Source organism: Photinus pyralis, unplaced genomic scaffold (assembly GCF_008802855.1).
Source record: "Photinus pyralis isolate 1611_PpyrPB1 unplaced genomic scaffold, Ppyr1.3 Ppyr1.4_LG5, whole genome shotgun sequence".
NCBI classification, from domain to species: domain Eukaryota; kingdom Metazoa; phylum Arthropoda; class Insecta; order Coleoptera; family Lampyridae; genus Photinus; species Photinus pyralis.
The window spans coordinates 23311096-23331306 of record NW_022170596.1 but is presented as its reverse complement, the minus strand read 5'-3'; the positions used below and the strand labels follow the sequence as shown (position 1 = coordinate 23331306).

Below are 20211 nucleotides of genomic sequence, written 5' to 3'. Positions count from 1 at the left end.
CCAAGCCAGTGAAATATTTGGGAGTCATGGTATACTCCCGTCTGACCTGGAATGGGCACATTGGAATAAGTCTAAAGGCTGTATATGGGTCTTGAATCCTCGGCGTAGATTGACTTTACAGGGAAACCTACAGGAAGTAACTAAGTATGCTACAGAGACTTGCTGTTTAGGGGCCACTGGCACCATGAAAACTACCCAACTTTTGCCATAGAGGCACTTCTGGAACTATATATTTTCTCTCTTTGTCTTTGTCACATGTGATTTGGCAACGTTACGTCGTTTAAAATTTATTTTATTATGAAATGTGTGGTTTTTGTATCAGTGGAAATTTTGTAGTTTCAGCCATCCAGAGCTATAATTTGAAATTTGAAAAAATATGACATTGGGCGAAGGTCAATAAAAAATTAATTTTTTCGATAAAGTACGTACCTAGAAAATTGTGTGATACCGAAGGAGGTTTTAGTCTATACCTCAATAAAAAAGATTAACTGCCGTCACGATTTTTCCTCCAACAAACGGTCAAATTTTGAAGATTTTGAAGATTTTAAAACAGCGAAATCGCTAAAGTTAAAGGTATAGGTAATATGTGTTACAGAGTGGCCGACTGAAAACAGTCAATGCCAATTTTACCAACTTAACGACAATTATGCCAGAAACGCTCGAACACGTCAATTTTAGTTTTGAGGGGGACACCTAAATTAGGTAAGTAATACTACTTACATAACTTTAACCCTGAGAAGGAGGTGAATTGCACCCCAAAGGGGTAGAAAATGTTAGATAGGTCGAAACGAATTTTCCTTATGTTTTCAGAACTGTTTTTATTTTTCAAATCCGTTCAGTAGTTCCAGAGAAAACTCGATTTAAATAGGATTTTCAGAGCCGTTTTAAATGTTTATTAAGTAGACGTTGAAGTTGAAATAATTGAGAGCTTGTGTCAGAAAAGAACATCTGACATAAGTGCAATAAGCGCACAAGCAAGGAAGCGAATTTGTAAAGGCAGAATCGCCATTAAAAAAAAAACAATTTCCACCCTTTGCGCTATAGTGTAAACCGTCATTGTTTTTGAATTTACCACAAAATTAAACAAGTTAATCACGCCTACTTAATACATTTAAAACGGCTCTGCAAATCCATTTAAATCGAGTTTTGAAAACATAATGAACATTCCTTTCGAGCTATCTAACATTTACCACCCCTTCACATTTAAAATTTTTGGGGTACAATTCGCCCCCTTATGTAAGTAGTATTACTTAATTTAGGTGTCCCCCTCAAAACTAAAATTGACGTGTTCGAGCGTTTCTGGAAAAACTGTCGTTTTAAGTGGGCAAAATTGGCATTGACTGTTTTCAGTGAGCCACCCTGTATAAAAAATAAGTAGTTTTCCAATACTTTCCAAATCTGAAATAATAAATAATATGGTTCCATTACAAAAAATGTAAGTTTGATACCCCACTGGAATAGAAAAATTTTCGAACCATGGTGACTGTAATTGTAAACTTGATCCTAGATTTTTTTTCCGTAAAGGAATTATGATGTAGATGCCTGTGTATGTTAATAAATTATCCAAATCTATTTTCTTTTTTGATAAATAGCAACATATACTGACATTCTTTAAATTATTCCTTATTTAGTGGCACAAGTAGAAGGATTACTGAATAATGACACATTACCAAAGTTATTGCGATTTCCTCATCATTGTTGTTGATCACTCCAGTCCTTTTAAACAGGAAGCATGATTTTTACCTCGTTTTCAATAATGAATAGTATCAAGAATAAAATATAAGAACTACCTATTAGTAAAGTAATAAATCGATATGATTAGAGATGTGGACACACCATAATAATCAACCCTCTCAGCCACTGTACTTTGCCTAGAGAGTAAAATTAAAGGCCGCCCTCCACGTCCAGTTTTATTTAAGTTTTGGAATGACACACTTTCAGTTAAATCGAAACTCGCCCGTGAAGGAGAAGGGCTTCAATATGCCAAACGAACTAACTGCAACAACAGCAATATGTGAGCTTGTAGATGCGACCCAGTTCTCACTTCGCGATTGACACAGACTGACAAAGGTGGTGTTAGTACGATTAAAATGCGCAAAAGAGAGATAACTTTTGTCATTCCAACTGTAAATACTTGCAGTGGTTTGGGCGAACAAAATTATAAATGTAAGGAGTTATGATTGATATACCCATTTATTGAATCGCACATTTTCTTCCTTATCCCACGATCCATTCGAAAATAATGTTGATAGTCCTCAGAGGGTTCGTTTCATTCATCTCCTTTCAGAAATCAATGTGTGTGGATTCATTTATTTTCAAATACCACGGTTTTGACCAATACCTCTTTCTCTTTCTCCTTACTTGAGACTCGGTCTCCCTTTTCGTTGTCCAACAGCAATAAAAGAGCAATTGTTTTTCTCTTCTGATAGCACTATTGCACCTTGCCACTACTAAAAGGTACAGAATGAATCTGAAAAAATTAACAATCAAGTGCGAACGTGTAGATGCAATATGGATGCAATTATGGGAGGGAAGATAATATCTGCAAGTGGAGGGCGGCCTTTAGAGTTATTTCCTACGTGTTTCCGCCAAATCAGCCCCCTGGTGCCCGTCGGTGATGCACAAGGAAACTACAAACTGTAAACTGCTCCGGTGGGAAATAACGCCATCTATTGAAGAAAAGGTATCGCATTAGAAAGGACAAATATGTGCAGTATTTGAAAAGTGGCGGCATTTCCAATGCTTATGTACATTTGCGCAAAATTATCATATTTAAATACATTAATTACCTATTTCAATGTTTCATAGAGTAAACAACGTTACTCTGCTTGTTTTTATTCTAAACTATATTTAAATAAGATTCCTATCGAATTATACCTATTCTGTACAGAATAATTGTGCATATTATTACTCGAATGTGTCAAAGATGGCGCAGCATTTAACAATTGGAATGACTCACAAATCAATTATTTGCAAAAGGCTGATGTAATTTTAAAGGCAACTGACTGCATGCTCACAAAAAATGCCATTCGTTCAAAACGTTACTAGAATTGGTGACGTGCACGTACTAATAGCGAGTAAATCGCACGCGTATTATTGCAAAATACGTGGATATGAAACGGAAATAAACTTTCAAGTTCGAGCCGGTGGCGCCTGCGTTTGATGAACGCGGCAACGAGGTATATACGGAACGCGAGTGGTTTTACGTTAATATAGTGACACGTGCTGTCTACCGGTGGCTTCCGCATGTGTTAAATAATGAATTAAAGTTCGACTAAATGCCTTAAAAAAACATTCGCGATGAAACCGTCGAACAGTCAACTATCGAACGGCACTTCAAACAACATCCAAGAAGTCAGCGATGACAACGGAAAAGTTAAATTGCAACGTAAGATCACCCTACTGAATGGAGTCGCTATTATAATAGGAACAATTATCGGCAGCGGCATTTTCATATCGCCCACAGGAGTTTTTCGAAGTACGGAATCGGTCGGAGTATCTATTATCGTATGGTGTCTATCGGGACTATTTTCAACCCTCGGCGCGTTGTGCTACGCGGAATTGGGTACCTCGATTACACGCTCTGGAGGCGACTACGCGTACATTTACGTAGCGTTTGGACCACTTGCGGGATTCTTGAGGCTATGGGTAGCACTTCTTATTATAAGGCCGACGACGCAGACAATTGTTGCGCTCACGTTCGCACAGTATGCCGCTAAACCCTTTTTTCCTGTTTGCGACCCTCCAGAGTCCGCAGCGAGACTTCTTGCCGCGGCTTGTTTGTGTAAGTATGTCCATTTCATGACCATCTCTCCATGATTTAAATAACAACCGCACGACATATTAACATAACAATAAAAATAATTCACACGCGAAGAATGAACAAAACGATAAAGCGGTTTCCCGCTTCCTTAAATGAAAGAAATTTGTTTATTTATAAGTTTTTATGTGGTTTTAATTTTTGTGTTTGCGCGGTTGTATAAATTTACATACTTTTTACAATTATCCACAAAGTTGCAAGTCAATTGCCCCAGAATTCCCCGTTGAATTAAGACTATTGTTCGATGATATATAATATCAAATTTCCATTCACCAATTTCGTATAATCTCATTGTGTGTTCTTATGATACACGAAAACGTAAAAGTTGTAGGGGTGACGAGTCGTCTTAATAGATCTCAAAAAACACAGTGGCGTACCATACCTAAGGGGTACGGAAAAATTTTTTTTTAATAGAACACCCTGTAAGTATTTTATTTTACCTTCTAATGCCCATATTCTGCTGAAAAAATAATATTAAATAAATAAATAAAATAAAATATTTTTGAAATAAATAATATTATTTATATAATTTAAATAGAAAAAAATTAAATTAACAAAAAATACAAGAATTAAAGTACAACAAGAAACGAATTTCAATAAAACAACTAAATTTAGAACGTGTTTTAGATAACATCTTCCTCGGCATCTTGTCACCGTCGATTCTAACACCCTAGTCAGCACTTATGGAGTAATGCTTTCAGAACTAACTTCCACAATTCTTCTTCTTTTGCTGATGATTCCTAATAATAACCCCGAGATAAATCCCCTACAAAGAAATCAAGCGGGATTATACCGGGTGAACGTACTGGCCAGGGTGTCGGAATTCATGCTAATCACTTTTTCTGGAAATCTCAGTGAAAGATATTCCCGAAGGGTTCTAGAATTAAGGGTAGGTGCACCACCCTGCTGTATCCAACAGTTGCGAAGGAGAGAAATAAGATTACTACATCATAATGGAAAGTTTTTTACGTCAGTGCAATGGGCACAGATAAGCAACTGAGTATTATTTTCACCAACCAACGTTCAGGTTCATTTATTTCATAATGTGTACACTTGAACTCAAACTGGGTTAATGGATCAAACTAGGTTACTGGGTCAAATTGGATCACTGAGTGAAATTGGGTCAAACTGGGTCACTGCGTCAAACTGAGCTACTGAAGAGAGTATGAAGTGACCCAGGGACCCAGTTTCACCCAACGACACAGATGACTCGGTGATCCTGTGGCTCCGTATGACTCAGTCCAACTGTGATTATTATAACGAGTGTCCCAAAATGCACGCAAGAAGAAATTTTAGTAGGAAACTAGTAGGAAATACAGATTTTTATTCGAGTTTTTAATTAATAATGGCGATTTTGTCATTGATCCACGGGTTTGCTGGCACACACTAACTCTTTTGATGAAATTTTTCATATCCGTTTGATATATGGTGTGTCATATGAAATGTGGCTCCTTCTTGTTGAAACGACACTTCATCTACATCAAGATCTATTTCCGTATCTGGTAATTTAGGTACCAAAAACTCGATTATCGTATCGAGCACAATTAACCGTTATTGCTTGACGATCCGCATTTTCGAAAAAGAATTGTGCAATAATGCCGTGGATCTGGATTCTCTGAACCTCAAATGCGACACGACAATGGTGTTCCAATTCCGATGTCCTGCTAGAAATCCGTAGGAATATTGGGAAATGTTTTTCCCAGAGACTTTGACAATGCGTTGCCGTTTTGATCTATTTGAAATAGAAAAGTCACAACCGCGTAATATAAAAAATGGTATAATTCGTTTTTGCCTCGGTTTTTGCCAACCTATTTTTGAATATATCACAAAAACACAACAAATAGAAGGTAGGAGGTATTTAGGTAATTACACCTCGCATTATGCATTAGATTCTCGATTAGATTATGTTTTTAGTTTTTTTCCACACTGCACCGTTTTTGTCGGTTTTTGAGTTTTAGATTTTTCAAAGGAGGCAAGGATTTTTTTGGAATTTTTAATGCTCTGAACGGTGCAAAAATTGTTATATGTATGTTAAAAACTTTGAAAAGGCACAACTTCGAGTTAGAACTCGAAAACCATGCAGTACTTATTGGGAAAAAATAAACTTCGATTCTTTATCTTTTTTCGATATTTTTAATGTTAAATATATTAGTTATACTTGAAAGGCTGGTTGCGTTGAAATCTTATAATTAAATTCAGTTTTCTGTATCGATTTCGGATAGTTATATCCATCATCAGACCTTAGCTATAAGTAACAATCGATAACCTACGGAAAACTCAATTTACTCGTCAATTTAATTACGCAACCAGCCTATCAATATAAAACTTATAATTCCATGGAGCAATTCATCGCTAAAATATTGGTTTACTTTTTACTTGACTTTGCAGATAGCGTCGATATGTTAACCTCGATGTTAACTATACAGGGTATAACGTACCTATTGTGTACCTATGTATCAAAAAAGTGGGCGGTAGAAGACTAAAACAAGCACTTTGTCATAGTAAACCGAATGTCTAAAATGTTTCGTAGGGAACCTACTCCTCCCACTCCTCCAAAATTTACATTTCTTCTTTAATTTTTTTCTCATATAGAAGCATTGAACTTGCGGCTTTGCTAAGGTTTTTCGGTACCTATATCTTTTTTGTTCTTTGTAAAATATTTCCAAAATTCCTACCCCAGAATGGTTCACGGGGTCGCGAAAATTCCAATCTCGACCAAATTTGAAAACATTCCAGGTGCAATTTTTCCTCGGAGCTCAAAAATTGTCAAAGCTTCATGCAACCATGTGCACTATTTATGTGTTTAAGAACAGTATTTTAAACCTTACTTACCACCCCAATCCCGCGTTCAGAGGGGTGTAGTGGTGTGACTCCATCATAGAAGAAGTGGTTGTAGTCGACAATTCATTATTAATTCCTTTTGGCTTGTGCTCTGGGACAAAACTGAACATTTTTGAAGATAGAAACGCCACAGTGAATGTATGGCATGAAGCTTGTACTTATGAATGATTTTGATAAGATATTATAATAGGATAAAACGACAAATATACACTTGTTGCACGGTGGTAAGTGATCGACTGCGTCGGGCTATTAGTAAAAATTTAAAAATGAAATTCATACCGACGTATAATTTAGAAATATTATGTTAGAGCGGTGCGGTAAAAAATCCGATCGGAAAAAAACGCAAGTGTGTTTCCGCCCTAAAGGGATATAAACTTGGATATAAGTAGGTATTTATGCTTTGACATAGGTAATTTATTCAATGCCTCAATCAATTACATATACCAAGACATAAACATGATACTTTGTTGTTTATACAGATAATTGCGATGAGAATTGAAATCGCATGCCGTTGTTATTGTAACCTAATCATTAACTGGTAATAATATTAATATGATCAATGTTTATCAATATTCCTGTAGTAGTAAATGAAATTACGAAACAAAAGATATAGGTAATCTACTTATTTATCCATTAAGATAAGATGAATGAAGAGCAACAATATTTATTAAAGTAAGTACCTTTTTATCTATTGTATTGCGTACTTATCACTCTCATTCCTCTTAATTGAATTCGATGTTGTTTTACACACATCTCAACTGTTATCATCTATATCGACATTTTTCGGTTAGTATAACTAGCTAATCGTATATTAAAATCTCTCTGAAATCACATGAAATCGGGGTGAAACTGCATTCAATTTAATTAATTTCAAATACACTTCCTAGGTAATGAGCTACAATAATTCAAAACTTTAAATTGATACCTCGATTGATACTTATGTATCTCTTAACTCTCGTCTTAACAATTAAACTGCAAATTGAACAACCTTCAAAATTCTTTCTAGCGTATATTTTCCACGAAAAATACCGTTAAATCTCCGTCTTACTGGGAGTTTGGGATTTCAGCACATAGACATATATTTGTTTTTAGTGCACTTTCACTTTCAAAAAATAAAAAGTGCACTTTTTCGCTCGTGATGTCTGTCTGTCTGTCTGAGTCACAAAGGCTCCGGAACTACACTACTTACAGACTTGGTATTGGTGGCATTCTATCAGAAATTAAAAACTATTTCATGTTTGTATTCTCGTTAAGGTATGGTATGTCCTCGGGTATGTCCATAAGGGCTATTAAAATCGAAAAACAAATTTGAGATGTAGTCTTGCTCGCAAGCTGCTTGACGAACTTGGAATAAAAGCAAATCTAACACCAGGTACAAAATTTGCTTTGCACATGCTATAGCCATACACAGGAGCTCGTTTTCTATATTTGCGAATCTTTACACATTTAGTCTTACTTAAGAAGCGAAAGCCTTTAGCCTGAAAATAATCCTCTACATTGCCAGCCTAGTTTATATGTAATGTATAACATCGTGTATAACTAAAAAACCAAACGGTTTATGCATATGGTGACATATCAATTGCACTCCACATTTTGCGTAGATTTAAAAAATGCATAAACTAAAAACCCAATTCCGATTTCTATAGTAGCAAAAAAAGTATTTACGCCATTAAGCCACGGCATTGATAAGCTATAAACAGATGACAAGCATCCTTTGAGCCAGGAACGACAGTAATTTTTGGTTCCATTCCACAAATTCTAAATAGGTAGAGGGTGATCTAGTTGTCCAAGGTTAAACGATTCAAGTGGTAGATTTAGACGCCGTATAAATAAGGTAAATTATAAATTTTTGTAATTGACTTCAGTAAGGACCGTTTTACTTTAAGGATTTCATTCAGTTGGAATTTTCACATTGATACAGTACTTATCCTTTAAAAATTTGGTCTAATTAACCTGATTTTTATAAAACAAATTTTCCACTGTGACCTACATTCGTGCATAAGCTCGGTTAGAAGAAGGTTCCTGAAATCCTTTTGAAATCGTGAGATCAGTATTCATCGTCTTGTAGTGGGAATTACCCTAGTAATTACCCCTCGCTAATTTCACTTCACACATTATACTAAATATAGCCCCAGCCAAACCTGAATATTTTACTTGCTTACTGGAACCTATGTAAATGGTTAACGACAAATTATGAACAATATCCCAATAGTATGTAACTCGGTATGTAACTTAAGATAGTGATCAAAGAATGGCTTTATGCTCAACCAATAACCTATGATTTCAAATAGGCGAAATTCGTCACATGATCGGTTGTCTGTTGATGAAAATTGCGAGGAAAATTGTATGATTTCGCCCACAAAGTTGTCTTCGTTCGAAAGTAACATAGTGTATCTTCGATTCTAAAAGAGTTCTCTTGTTTCAGGTCTGCTGACTGCAATAAACTGCTTGAGTGTACGATGGGCGATGAGAATACAGAGCGTTTTTACATTCGCCAAACTATTCGCTCTTGTGGGAATTATTTTGATTGGAATATATTATATGGGCGCAGGTAAGTGCGATCTTTTAGTACCTTATATGTTCAAAACAACATTTTTTTAAGAAGTTTTTTATGGTGTCCAAAATTATAAAAAGTTTGCTACCAATCTACATATTGTAAATTTGTGGTCAGTGACTTCTGCATAGTCAAAGGGGGCATATTTATTTTTAAATAGCAACACCATTAGTTTTCATTACCTAATCTTCAAGAGCGCACTATATAAAAGCATAAAACACTTATTATACTGCATAATCAAATTTAACAGAAAAACTCAAATTAAGGAAAATGGTTGAATCTCGGGTTGAATTAATTAATTCCATAATTTTAGTAGTTTGATATGTTTTTTTATGTCGTCATATTTAAAAAAAGTTTATTCTTTAATAATACCTCTATACTAGTGAAATTATTGATTAATTAACACAATCATTTCCCTTAATTTTGTTTTTTCTCTTATATTTGATTGTGTCAGTTTTTTATGCTGCTATCCCCAATAAAGTGTACTATTTAAGAATATGTAATGAAAAGTAGCGTTTGACATTAAAAAAAATAAGGCCCCCTTGGCCATGTACAAGTATAGGCCACTGATCACAAAATCAAAGTACTTAGATTGGTAGGAAACTTTTTATAATTTTGGATACCGTAAACCGTTAATTCAGTGATCCAGACCAAATTTTCACCCTGTTTACAATGCTTACAATATGTAATGGACACGCGGCCAACTAGCCATAAACCTTCAAAAGCATTACTTTTGTGCCAGTGCTAGTTTTGTTAACTCACCCTGCTGTTGGGAAAGCGATTGTACTTAGATTCACTCTATTATTTATCATTCATACCTAAATTGTGATTAAATTATATTAAATTACTAAATTAGTTTCTCAACAATCTTCGATAATCGGATGGAATTTTAATACCTATAATATTGGAAAAAGTTTCCAGATACATACTTTTCAAATTTCGATAGTGAAAGGATTCATGAGCAAGTTATCCATGAACCACATTTACAAACATCAGATTTTTTATTACTGTTAGATACCTTACATGTGTATTAAGAAAAGGTCGCTTTCAATATCTGCAAGTGAATGCTGTCGGTAGCACTATTTCATTGTATCCTCGATTGTATCTTTATTACCGTTTCATGATCAAAGTAATTATCTAATTAGGTTTCCCGCTGAGACTGAGACAGAACATCTGCTGTGCATCTACGAATTTAACAGATCGTTAAGCTAACCATTTCATACTTACGTTACTAAGGGTAAGGAAATGGCCCAACACGAGAATAAATGTATAGCAAATCTTGTCTTCCCATCCATGCTTTACCGAAGTGGATCTCACAAATTAAATAAAGTGAATAATTCAGTGATGCACATAAATCCAAAGATTTTTATGAAGACTGAAAATGTGTTGAAATGAGATTTTCGCTGTGTACTATTCTGCCTTAATTCTGAACAAGTATCCATATACTCGAAGGTCTCTAGCAAAATCAATGAGTGAAAACTAAATCTTATTGAAAAATGCTATCTACTAACTGTGGATTCCACAATTAAATAAAAACTTATAAGAAAAGAATACTTTTCCACAATTGGAAATGTGAGAAAGGAAGAATATCTCTAAATCTTTAAATTCACTGGCGCAAATCGAATTTGACAGTTTCAAACCTTTTGTTCAGTAATAATAAAACAGTACTGGGTCATGAAAGAGATTGACTAAATGCTGAAAGGCTAAATGAGACCAACTTACTCAACGATTTCTGATAGAAAAGTTGTGCTTCTGTTTCGGAACTCGAATTCAAGACAAACTGGTCTATGCTCGAGTCTGTGCTTTTTCTATTTCTACCTTCTAATTGGTAGAAGCACGCGCTTCAAGGCCCACAAGTTTCGTAATTCGGCACTGTATAATCCCTATACCGTGGCCTCGTTTCTTTTCTAACGTTATAGCTAACAAAATTGGCCCCATTTAATATATATCCTTATTTTAACTGACAACACAATTTCAAAAGTCCAAAATTCCTTTTAAATTTTATACGATACAATTTTGCTCCATTCTGCCAATTTACAAAAATCGATGCCTTTAAGATTGTAACATTGGAAGTGTTTATGCTTTCGCGAGACGCTTATTCTTCAGAATAGTCATCGATTCAAACTAACTAGATTTCAAGATCGCTTAGGTCTCGGTTGTTAGTCTGCTCCATGACATCAGTATGAGTAATTCTGATAAAAATTTTAGTCACGTAACAGACATTAAGATTGTGCTATCGCCCGTCAGACTGGTGCTGATATAACTTTTTCGAATCAATTATCCGGTCACGACGCATCCGACTAGGTACAAATTTGCCGTGTAAGAGGATTTTTTCATAATTTTTTGGAAACTAATTAGGAGCGAAAAATTTAATTGAGACATGCTATATTAATATTGTAATCAAATAATATATCAACTTTTTTAATTAATTGACTACTATAATTGGTTGGAGGATTTTTTGTGGTTGCGATTGAAAATAAATTTTTGTTAAAACGCAAGATCGTTTAGATATATTCATCAATGTTTAAGGTCTACAGGTAATCAGAACTTTGAGACTAATTCCAAAAAATTCATGAGTGGGACAAATTTGATTGGGATACAGAAATGATTTTATAGTACTTAGTACCTACTCATGAGTTATAAACGTAAGGTTATGTCATAAGAATATAAATGGTGGTTACATTTTTATTTAAACTATGGAACAATTAACTAAACATTTTAGCGGTTACTTTGTGATTAGTAACTATACGGTGCCTGAAAAAAAATAATAATTGCGTAGTTATTTGATGGTTTAAAGAAAATAAACTGATAAGGTAAGTATAAAATTCGAGGGGAACTATTACTAAACATTACTGTATGTTTAACCTTGAAGCTATGGCATATTTCACACTTTTTCTGTAGATGGGTAAACAATTCGAATGTGTAGGAAAGGCTAATTTGTTTGGATAATTTTTAATAAACATTTCTGAAGTGTAATGTAAACGTTTTGCATCGGTTTATTATCGAATTTTTTTTTGTGCTTTTGGGATTAAAGTTTAGGGGGCGAGAGTACTGAATTTTAATGGATTAATCATTTCTGTAAAATCCATCAAATTTGATTGCTAGGCGGCAGTAAAAGTTACTTGAGTTCTAGTTTTGGTTAGCATTTTAGATGAGTTTGATTTCAGACGTCAAACACAATGGGTGACGCATATTTATCATTTATAGAAAAATGTATACCTATTGTTGGGAAAGCTCATCTAGCAATTTAGCAGAATCTAACAGTGTCACATTGTTTCGTAGCTCACAAATAAAGAAATCTAAGTAATATAACTTTACGATTACTGCCAACTTTTATCTAAGTGTGAACTGTGAAATTGCATTGATTGATGGCGAATTTTGTTACCATTTTTCTAAACCTCGTTTGTCTACGGCAGTCGTGAGAAGAATGCATCCGCAATCGGTACAAATTACCGAAGGCTATAAAACGAACGTTTTGTGGAGACCTTATTACAATTTTCATAAGTATATGATCAATGCCTTTACCTTGGTTTTTTAGATTTAATCCTCTACTACGTTGTTTTTGCATACTCAAACTTTGTCATGGGCATTCTATGCTTCTAAAGAATAGGTACCAAAAAAATGTGTTTCTATATAATTAAATTTTTAGAGGTAGTTATAATTGCTACAATGCAATAAATCTACCATAAACTCACCTTTCATTAAAAACCTACGTTCTCGAAGGTAATGTAAACAATCATCGCAACTGCCTATGTACGCGAACATTAAATCCATTTAAAAGGGTAATCACCAGAGACCTTCCTACCCCGAGCTAGCGCGAAGCGATCCTGGACCTCCGATTGAGCTAGAATTAAAACCTGTTGATGGCATACGGTCTATAAGATTTTTTAAATTTCCTCTAGGGGAGAGAGGGGAGGGTTTAGCGAAGATTACTCTACCAACTCCACTCACTATAAATACTTTCATGCTTCAGAGGGTTAAAAAAATAAAAATATTGTGGCGGTAAATTTGAATTTGTGGGGGAGATTTGAATTTTTAAATTTCAGGACGTCGGTCATGCTTCAGAGGGTTACAAAAATTACAGAAGAATAGGTAGATCGAAGTAAATAGTGGTCCGCCATGCTCTCCACTTTTTTATGACTTCACATGTGCTGCGCTGTGATTGGCTGCGTTATATTGTGGCGGTAAATTTGAATTTGTGCGGGAAATTTGAATTTTTAAATTTTAGAGGATGCCGGTCATTTTGTAGCGGAAGTTACTATTATTGACAACGACTTCAGGTTCGTGCTTCTGTTTATTAAATTCTGCTTACAAATTTGTTTTGATTTTTTCCTTGGTTGTTTGTACGTTTCGACCTACCTTTCGTACTTTTTACTTCCAGGATAGCTCGGATTAAAAGGGTTGAGAATAGGAAACAATCCATTTAATTTTTCTTTCACTGAAGTTACATAAATTATTCTAAACTAAACATATTTGTTATAGTTAAAAAATGAAACCAATCACTTTTTTACAGTTACTCCAAACACATAAAAACTTAATCTCTAACTACGCTCAAATAAATATCATCAATGGCCAGACAATTAATTTTATCTAATCAATTAATATAAGAAGGAAAACAAATGAATGCCATTTAATTATTTTTCATGTCACTCGTTCAACAGAAATGATCTCAACTTCATAGCCCCCATCATAAAAGCCGCCAAGTAAAAATATTGTTTCTCTTTAAATTTTCTAATATTGTACCTATATATACACTGTGTCCAAGATAAGGATGGATATTGTGGCAATCTCGGAAACCAAAGAAGATACGACGATGATCAAATTAGAGAATATGCGCAATTAAGTTATAATGCTTTAAAGAAAACCAGAAAATTCCGACTACTCTCGAAGATATTTTTGTCTGATGTTATTGAAACCGATACCGACAAAAAACACTTTCTCATTGCCACTATTGGAACATACTTACTGCATTGAGTAACCTTATTACCAATACAACGATGCACGAAAAAAAAATAAATGTTGGGAGAACAGAAAGGAAAGGACAAGGGGCACAGCGAGGAAACCGAAGGGTGGGATGTGAAACTTCTGTCAGGGGAGAAGAAAAGGAAGGAGTACCGAAAGGAGTAGTAAGAGATTAAAAGCAAAAAGGGGGAAGACATATCATACTGGAATAGGATCGGCGAAATTCTATGTACCTCGGAATGGAAGGTAGGCCGACCCTGCCACACATGGAACACCACCATAAACCAAACGGTAGAGGTCTCGGGGATTACCATGGGAAGATGGGAAGAGAAGAGTAGAGACAAACATCAAAGGAAGAAAGAAAGCAAAAAGAATACTAGAGGTGGAGGAAGAATCAGACACAAGGACAAGTAGCCAAGGGGAGGAGGAAAAGGGGACAGAAGGTAACGCAGGGGGAGGACAACAATAAAAAGGGCCTAACACGAGGAAAAACAGGGAAGGGAACGAGACCAAAGCATAGGAACATCGGAAGCCAATGAACGCCCGGAGAAGAAGCTATCACTAGAAAGCAGAGTTCCCTCTAAGGCAGAATACCAGTGGCGAAGCTGTGGCCGTACCCGTTCGGGTCGGATAACACCCAGTTAGCCGCCCCCCCCCCCACACCCCCCAATCCGCAAAATCCACCACATTGTTTTGCATATGTCGCGGCCCAGCGCGATGGCAACAAAGTAGTGGAGAAACGTCCCTGATAGTGACTACCAGGGACGCATCCCCACGACAGTTGACTAAATCCTGGGAGAGGCGGCGACGTCAGGCATATGTCAAAGTTTCAAGTTTCAAATTCTGGTGGATTCAACAGGATGGTGCCCCACTCCCACGCCCTAGTTGTGAGAATACCTCTCGGAAAATGGAAAATTTGTACCTATTCGTAATGCTATCCCGATACGTTGTATTGATGCCCAGACAGTGGCAATGAGAAAATGTTTTTTTGTATCTGTTCAAATATCATCAGGAAAAAATATAAAAACGAAATCGGCAAATTTCGGCTTGTCTGGCATATCTTTGGAAGAAATCGGAATTTACCGGCATTTAATTGCGCAACTTTTCTCTAATTTTACTATCGTCGTATCTTCTATGGAGAAGATGTAAACCATTTTGCCACATAAATAAGAGTTAGATCTGCGCATGCGCAAATCCATTTCATAGTAAGTCTACTAGATGCACTTTTATTGGGACGTTACCGTATATTCATAATACAAAGTCGGTCGGCCCAACGAAATGTTAAATTAAAAAAACTCAGCTTTCTGCGGGGTCCGAGAGCTTAGATCTCAAACCTTCTTTATCGCTTCATAAAATGAAAACCACCCCATCGAATGGAATTTACAAAGTGAACCTTTCGTTCCAAATTGACAATTGTATTTTTAAAAATTTATTCTTGTGACTGCTAAAGTGAATTTTTGACAAATTGTGAGTTCTCAAATAAAAGCCCTCTCCACTTTGATTTTATGATGCCCCATCTGGTTTTTTGTAATACCATGGAGTAAATACAATGTAATACCTACGTCCATTTATTCATTACAAAAATTATTAAGGAAAACTGTAGATTTTTGAGGTAATACAAAATAGATGTTGTATTCATTTTATAATTGCACTCAAAAATTGTTTAATTGAGGATTATACTAAGTATCGGCATCATAATCCAGTATTGGTTATATACTTATATAAATATTATAGTTGTACAATACCAGTACAAACAAAGGCAGGTTACCAGCTAAGAGGTTCTCATATACCACTCAGATGCGACGCGTGACTTCAGTTTAAGATCAAGGACCTTTCTCTTCATTAACATTTCTTTACAAAATATGCCAGACGATAAAGTAGTTTTACTGCGGAAGTATGTATAGTCACGTTGTGTATGAGAAAATTCCATTTCTGGAGGCCACAATTTATTAAGCGCTAAGCATCTCGGTTTAATATATAGTCTTTGGTTTAATTAAAATACGGGAGCTTTATCTACTCAAATAATCCATACTGAACTGACACACATTTCTTTTGCAGGAGAAGTGAAAAACTTTGATAACGCATTCGAAGGAAAATTTGGACCGATTGACTTGGCCCTCGCGTTTTATTCTGGATTATTTGCGTTCGGAGGCTGGAATTACCTCAATTTTGTAACCGAGGAGTTACAAGATCCATACAAGTATGTATTTGCATTGAACTAATTTACTTGTTGATTTGATTAATACGTCTCATTAGGTTTCCATTCAGGTTTATATAAATTCAAGTGCTAAATTGATTTTCTCGGTTACCTAAGAAACCTTATATATCTTGTGTAATAAATTGCTTTCGATGTTTAATGAATGAAGTCCTTCTGAATAAAAGATGCCCCATTAAACTGGGAAACTAAAACGTTTTTATTGTTTCTTTCTCCGAGAGCTTTTAAGCTTTCTGCACGTTTACCGTGATCTTTTCTGAATTGTTCCAATTCTCTATAGAAAAGAGTCGCGTAGGATTGTTATTAGGAATTGGTTGTGAATCTTCGACTGTGATGAAACTGAGGCACTACCTACTAAACATCAATTGCTTTTAAAAAGTGTTAGTAATTATGTATTGTATATGTTTATTGCAAGTATAACATGCCAGGCAGTCAATCAATAGTGATAATGCCATCAATAAATAGATCTAATAGTTCCAGCGAATGTTAAACGAATAGTTTCCTTGACAAGTGCGGCCTCTAGATAGGGCTTCTTAATTAAACCACTAACTTCTTAATTTTATTATGAAGGTTTTCAGAAGGAGCTTAACAAAGCCAAATCGAGACATCATAATCCAATAAATTAACGAATTGAATCTTATATTTTCGATAAAATTTAACTGTAAAGTTACTGAACCTTTCCTAAAATTGGGATAGTGTGGCTAAACTCAGCTCTGACCATGTACTTTTTTTTCAATTTCTCTACAAGTTGTATGCTAGCTATAGAGGTTTTTATAGTTGGTTTTAATTCCACCATTGTATTCGCACAGACAGCTTGACATTATAATTAAATGTAATTTACTCTTAGTTAAACACGCTCGGATTCGAGTCTAAGCTTCTTACTTCTTGGTTTATTAACACAATGATTAAGCATTCTTTTATGCAAATAGTTTGATCACAGCTAGTGTCAATGAATCAGTCAAGCTAAATATAGCTGCTTCCAGTTCAGTACTTTTATCATTTTCCACCATGAAAAAAATGTTAAATATTGTATAAGTATCCAATTCAAGATACCTATACTGCCGTTAATTAATTACCAAATTTTTTTATTGTAGGAATCTTCCTAGAGCAATCTGGATAGCACTACCCACAGTTACCATAGTTTACGTACTTGCAAATGTAGCTTATTTTTCGATGCTATCAAAAAGTGAAATGCTGAGCTCGGCCGCTGTCGCAGTGGTAAGTTTCTTGCCCACAACTTACTTGTTTAGATCAAATTGTCTTTTCAGACTTTTGGCAGTAAAACTATAGGATCGTTATATTGGGTCGTTCCCATTTTCGTCGCGTTATCAACTTTCGGTGGAGTAAATGGAATATTATTTACGTCGGCTCGTCTCTTCCTAATTGGCGCGCAGGAGGGTCATCTACCGCAAGCCTTTTCGCTAATTCATATACGACGAATGACACCCATACCTTCATTGCTATTCACAGTAAGAAATCATTTCATCCTACAACAGTTTAATGAATTTTTTTAGTGCGCAGCGTCTCTACTGATGCTGTTCGTTAGTGACATATTCGAACTCATTAACTACTTCAGCCAGATTCTGTGGTTCTCTGTCGCTGCTAGTATTGCTGGAATGCTGTGGTTGAGATACAAGCAACCGAATCTACCAAGACCAATTAAAGTTAATTTAATTATTCCGATACTTTTTATCGTTTGTTGCCTATTTCTGGTTTTATTTCCTATTCCGTACAGTCCGAAGAATAGTCTGATTTGTTTAGCCATAACCCTTTCAGGTGAGTTATCAACAAAGTTCTCATTATTCCTTAACTGTTGCTGTTACAGGAATTCCAGTTTATTACGTCTTTATCAAGTGGGATATTAAACTTTTAAGAACTTGTGCTTACACAAACAGAATAACGGAATTTTTGCAGCGCGCTATGGAAGTAACCTTTTCCGAAGAAATGGAAGGAAAGTTATCTGATAAATGATATGCATCAGCTATGTTTGACCAGAGGGATCAAATTTATACATATACCAAACTGGTTTCATTAATGGGTAGCATATGTGAGGCTATGTTTTCGGCATTAAAACAGTATTTTTGTACTTGATCTTTGACATTATGTTAAGTGTTTTTACATGATTTTTACGCTTACCAATTTGGTTTAGTTTTACACATTGTACTTACTTCTAAGTTTAGTTAATAATTAATTTTATAAATGGTAGCCACAGTTTTGTAATATATTCTTAATGGTTGTGTCCATTGCTGTTTACCATTCACTCCTACTAGGGTTGTTTGAATGAATTAGAAATGGATAAAAACGGAGTTCAGGGTTTGATCAATTTTTTCTAATTAATATCAGAGAGATTAAGAGATCAACGAAAAAAATATTCGTATGCCGAGACTAGCATAGCCGACTCTAGAAATCGTCCACAAACTCCGCGGTTTGGTAATGTAAGACCAGCATGTAGTGCATTAGTTGGTTGACGGAAAGGGTACCAGGAATTGCACAAGAAAAAGCTTCGCACACGATGGGCGCCGCGCTTAGTGACGCCGGATCAAAAAAGTGTTCGGGCGCCAAAGTGAGAGAACCAATTGCGAAAGAGTTGAATGGCGTCGTTGAGGTATATGGACGACACCGGAATTCACCACTACACTCCAGAAACAAAGAAACAGTTAAAAGCAGTGGACAAAAAGAATTTTTGTTTAGCATGGAAACTTCTAAAGGCGACTCGACCGCTAGTCATTTTTGATTACTGTTTACATCAATTCAATCATAGGTATATCAGTTTGGCATCATTGCGGTATTGAACAAGGATATCGTTGTTGCATGAATTAGTATGAGAGGCATTTAGTCCATAAGATTCCATACTGCATCTGGAAGTGCGAACGCAATATAGTATAAAGTATTTTCGAAAATTTGACAAGTTTGAGAGGACTTGTGGTGTCAAAGGGACCAGAAAAGGAAATCTGCCTGCAATAGGCAGCAGAAAAATTTATTCCATACTGTATAATGTTCCTAGGGGTCTATCAAGCCGACACTGAAAACGTTGACTTACCCTATACCAGGCCCTATACTTACCGTTGGCAACTTTGCCAAAATTCTACAAGCAGAGCCACATACATTTCAAGTCGAAACGATGAACGTTTCGCGGCACATTTGAATTTGGATGGTAGTCGGCTCGATATGGATGGAACGAATGAACTCTTAGTTGTGAAATTGGTTCTTATATGTGTTGGGACGTGAGACATCATCGAGAAGGGAATTAAATAAAAGACAGAACTTTTGTGCGTAAGTAAAGACAAGAACAAATAAAGATATTACGCACACAACAAGACCGTGCCAGGGAAACCTTCTGAGGGACTAAAACCCTGGCATAGGCTACACAAATACATGAAATAAATCACCTACGGCCATAAAATGCAAGAGAAAATACACATAAATAAAACATCTCAAATTGTATGATAAAAATCAGATAATCAAATCAAATGCAATTATACAAGTTCATAAAAACAAAATACACAAGACATCATAAATGCAGTGGAAAACGATAAATCAATTCAGTACAAAAACACATCAAATTATCTGTACGATCAATTCGTAAAATAAATAAATTGCATGTACATAAGAAACATGTAAATGGTGTGGCTCTACTCCAGCCTTCCGTTAACATAATTTAATTTAACACGAAAAGTACATGTGAGAAGTCCAATGGCCAATAGCAAGTATTCATGTGAAAATTGATTATATCGCTCAAGCAGAACATATTTTAAATAGAGGAAATGTTAATGAGACGGCCCCCCACTGCATTGCTAAGATACTAAGAACTGCAATCCG

At 35.5% G+C, this 20211-nt stretch overlaps 1 protein-coding gene across 1 annotated transcript; it reads left to right on the top strand.

The window, feature by feature from the left end:
• The first annotated feature begins 3016 nt into the window (after positions 1-3016).
• Positions 3017-18633, top strand: LOC116171631 (Y+L amino acid transporter 2). Its single transcript, XM_031488580.1, has 7 exons — positions 3017-3784; positions 9087-9212; positions 16236-16377; positions 17487-17610; positions 17661-17861; positions 17907-18168; positions 18218-18633. The coding sequence occupies exons 1-7, from the start codon at positions 3301-3303 to the stop codon at positions 18361-18363; spliced, it is 1485 nt and encodes a 494-aa protein (XP_031344440.1). The 5' UTR covers positions 3017-3300; the 3' UTR covers positions 18364-18633.
• The last annotated feature ends 1578 nt before the right edge of the window (positions 18634-20211 follow it).

What these genes read in the sequence shown, in the direction of transcription:
- LOC116171631 (XM_031488580.1), top strand. Translation starts at nt 3,301, where the DNA reads ATGAAACCGTCGAACAGTCAACTATCGAACGGCACTTCAAACAACATC. An exon ending in AATATATTATATGGGCGCAG is followed by an intron (nt 9,213 to 16,235) that starts GTAAGTGCGATC and finishes TTTCTTTTGCAG; the next exon opens with GAGAAGTGAAAAACTTTGAT. An exon ending in GAGTTACAAGATCCATACAA is followed by an intron (nt 16,378 to 17,486) that starts GTATGTATTTGC and finishes TTTTTATTGTAG; the next exon opens with GAATCTTCCTAGAGCAATCT.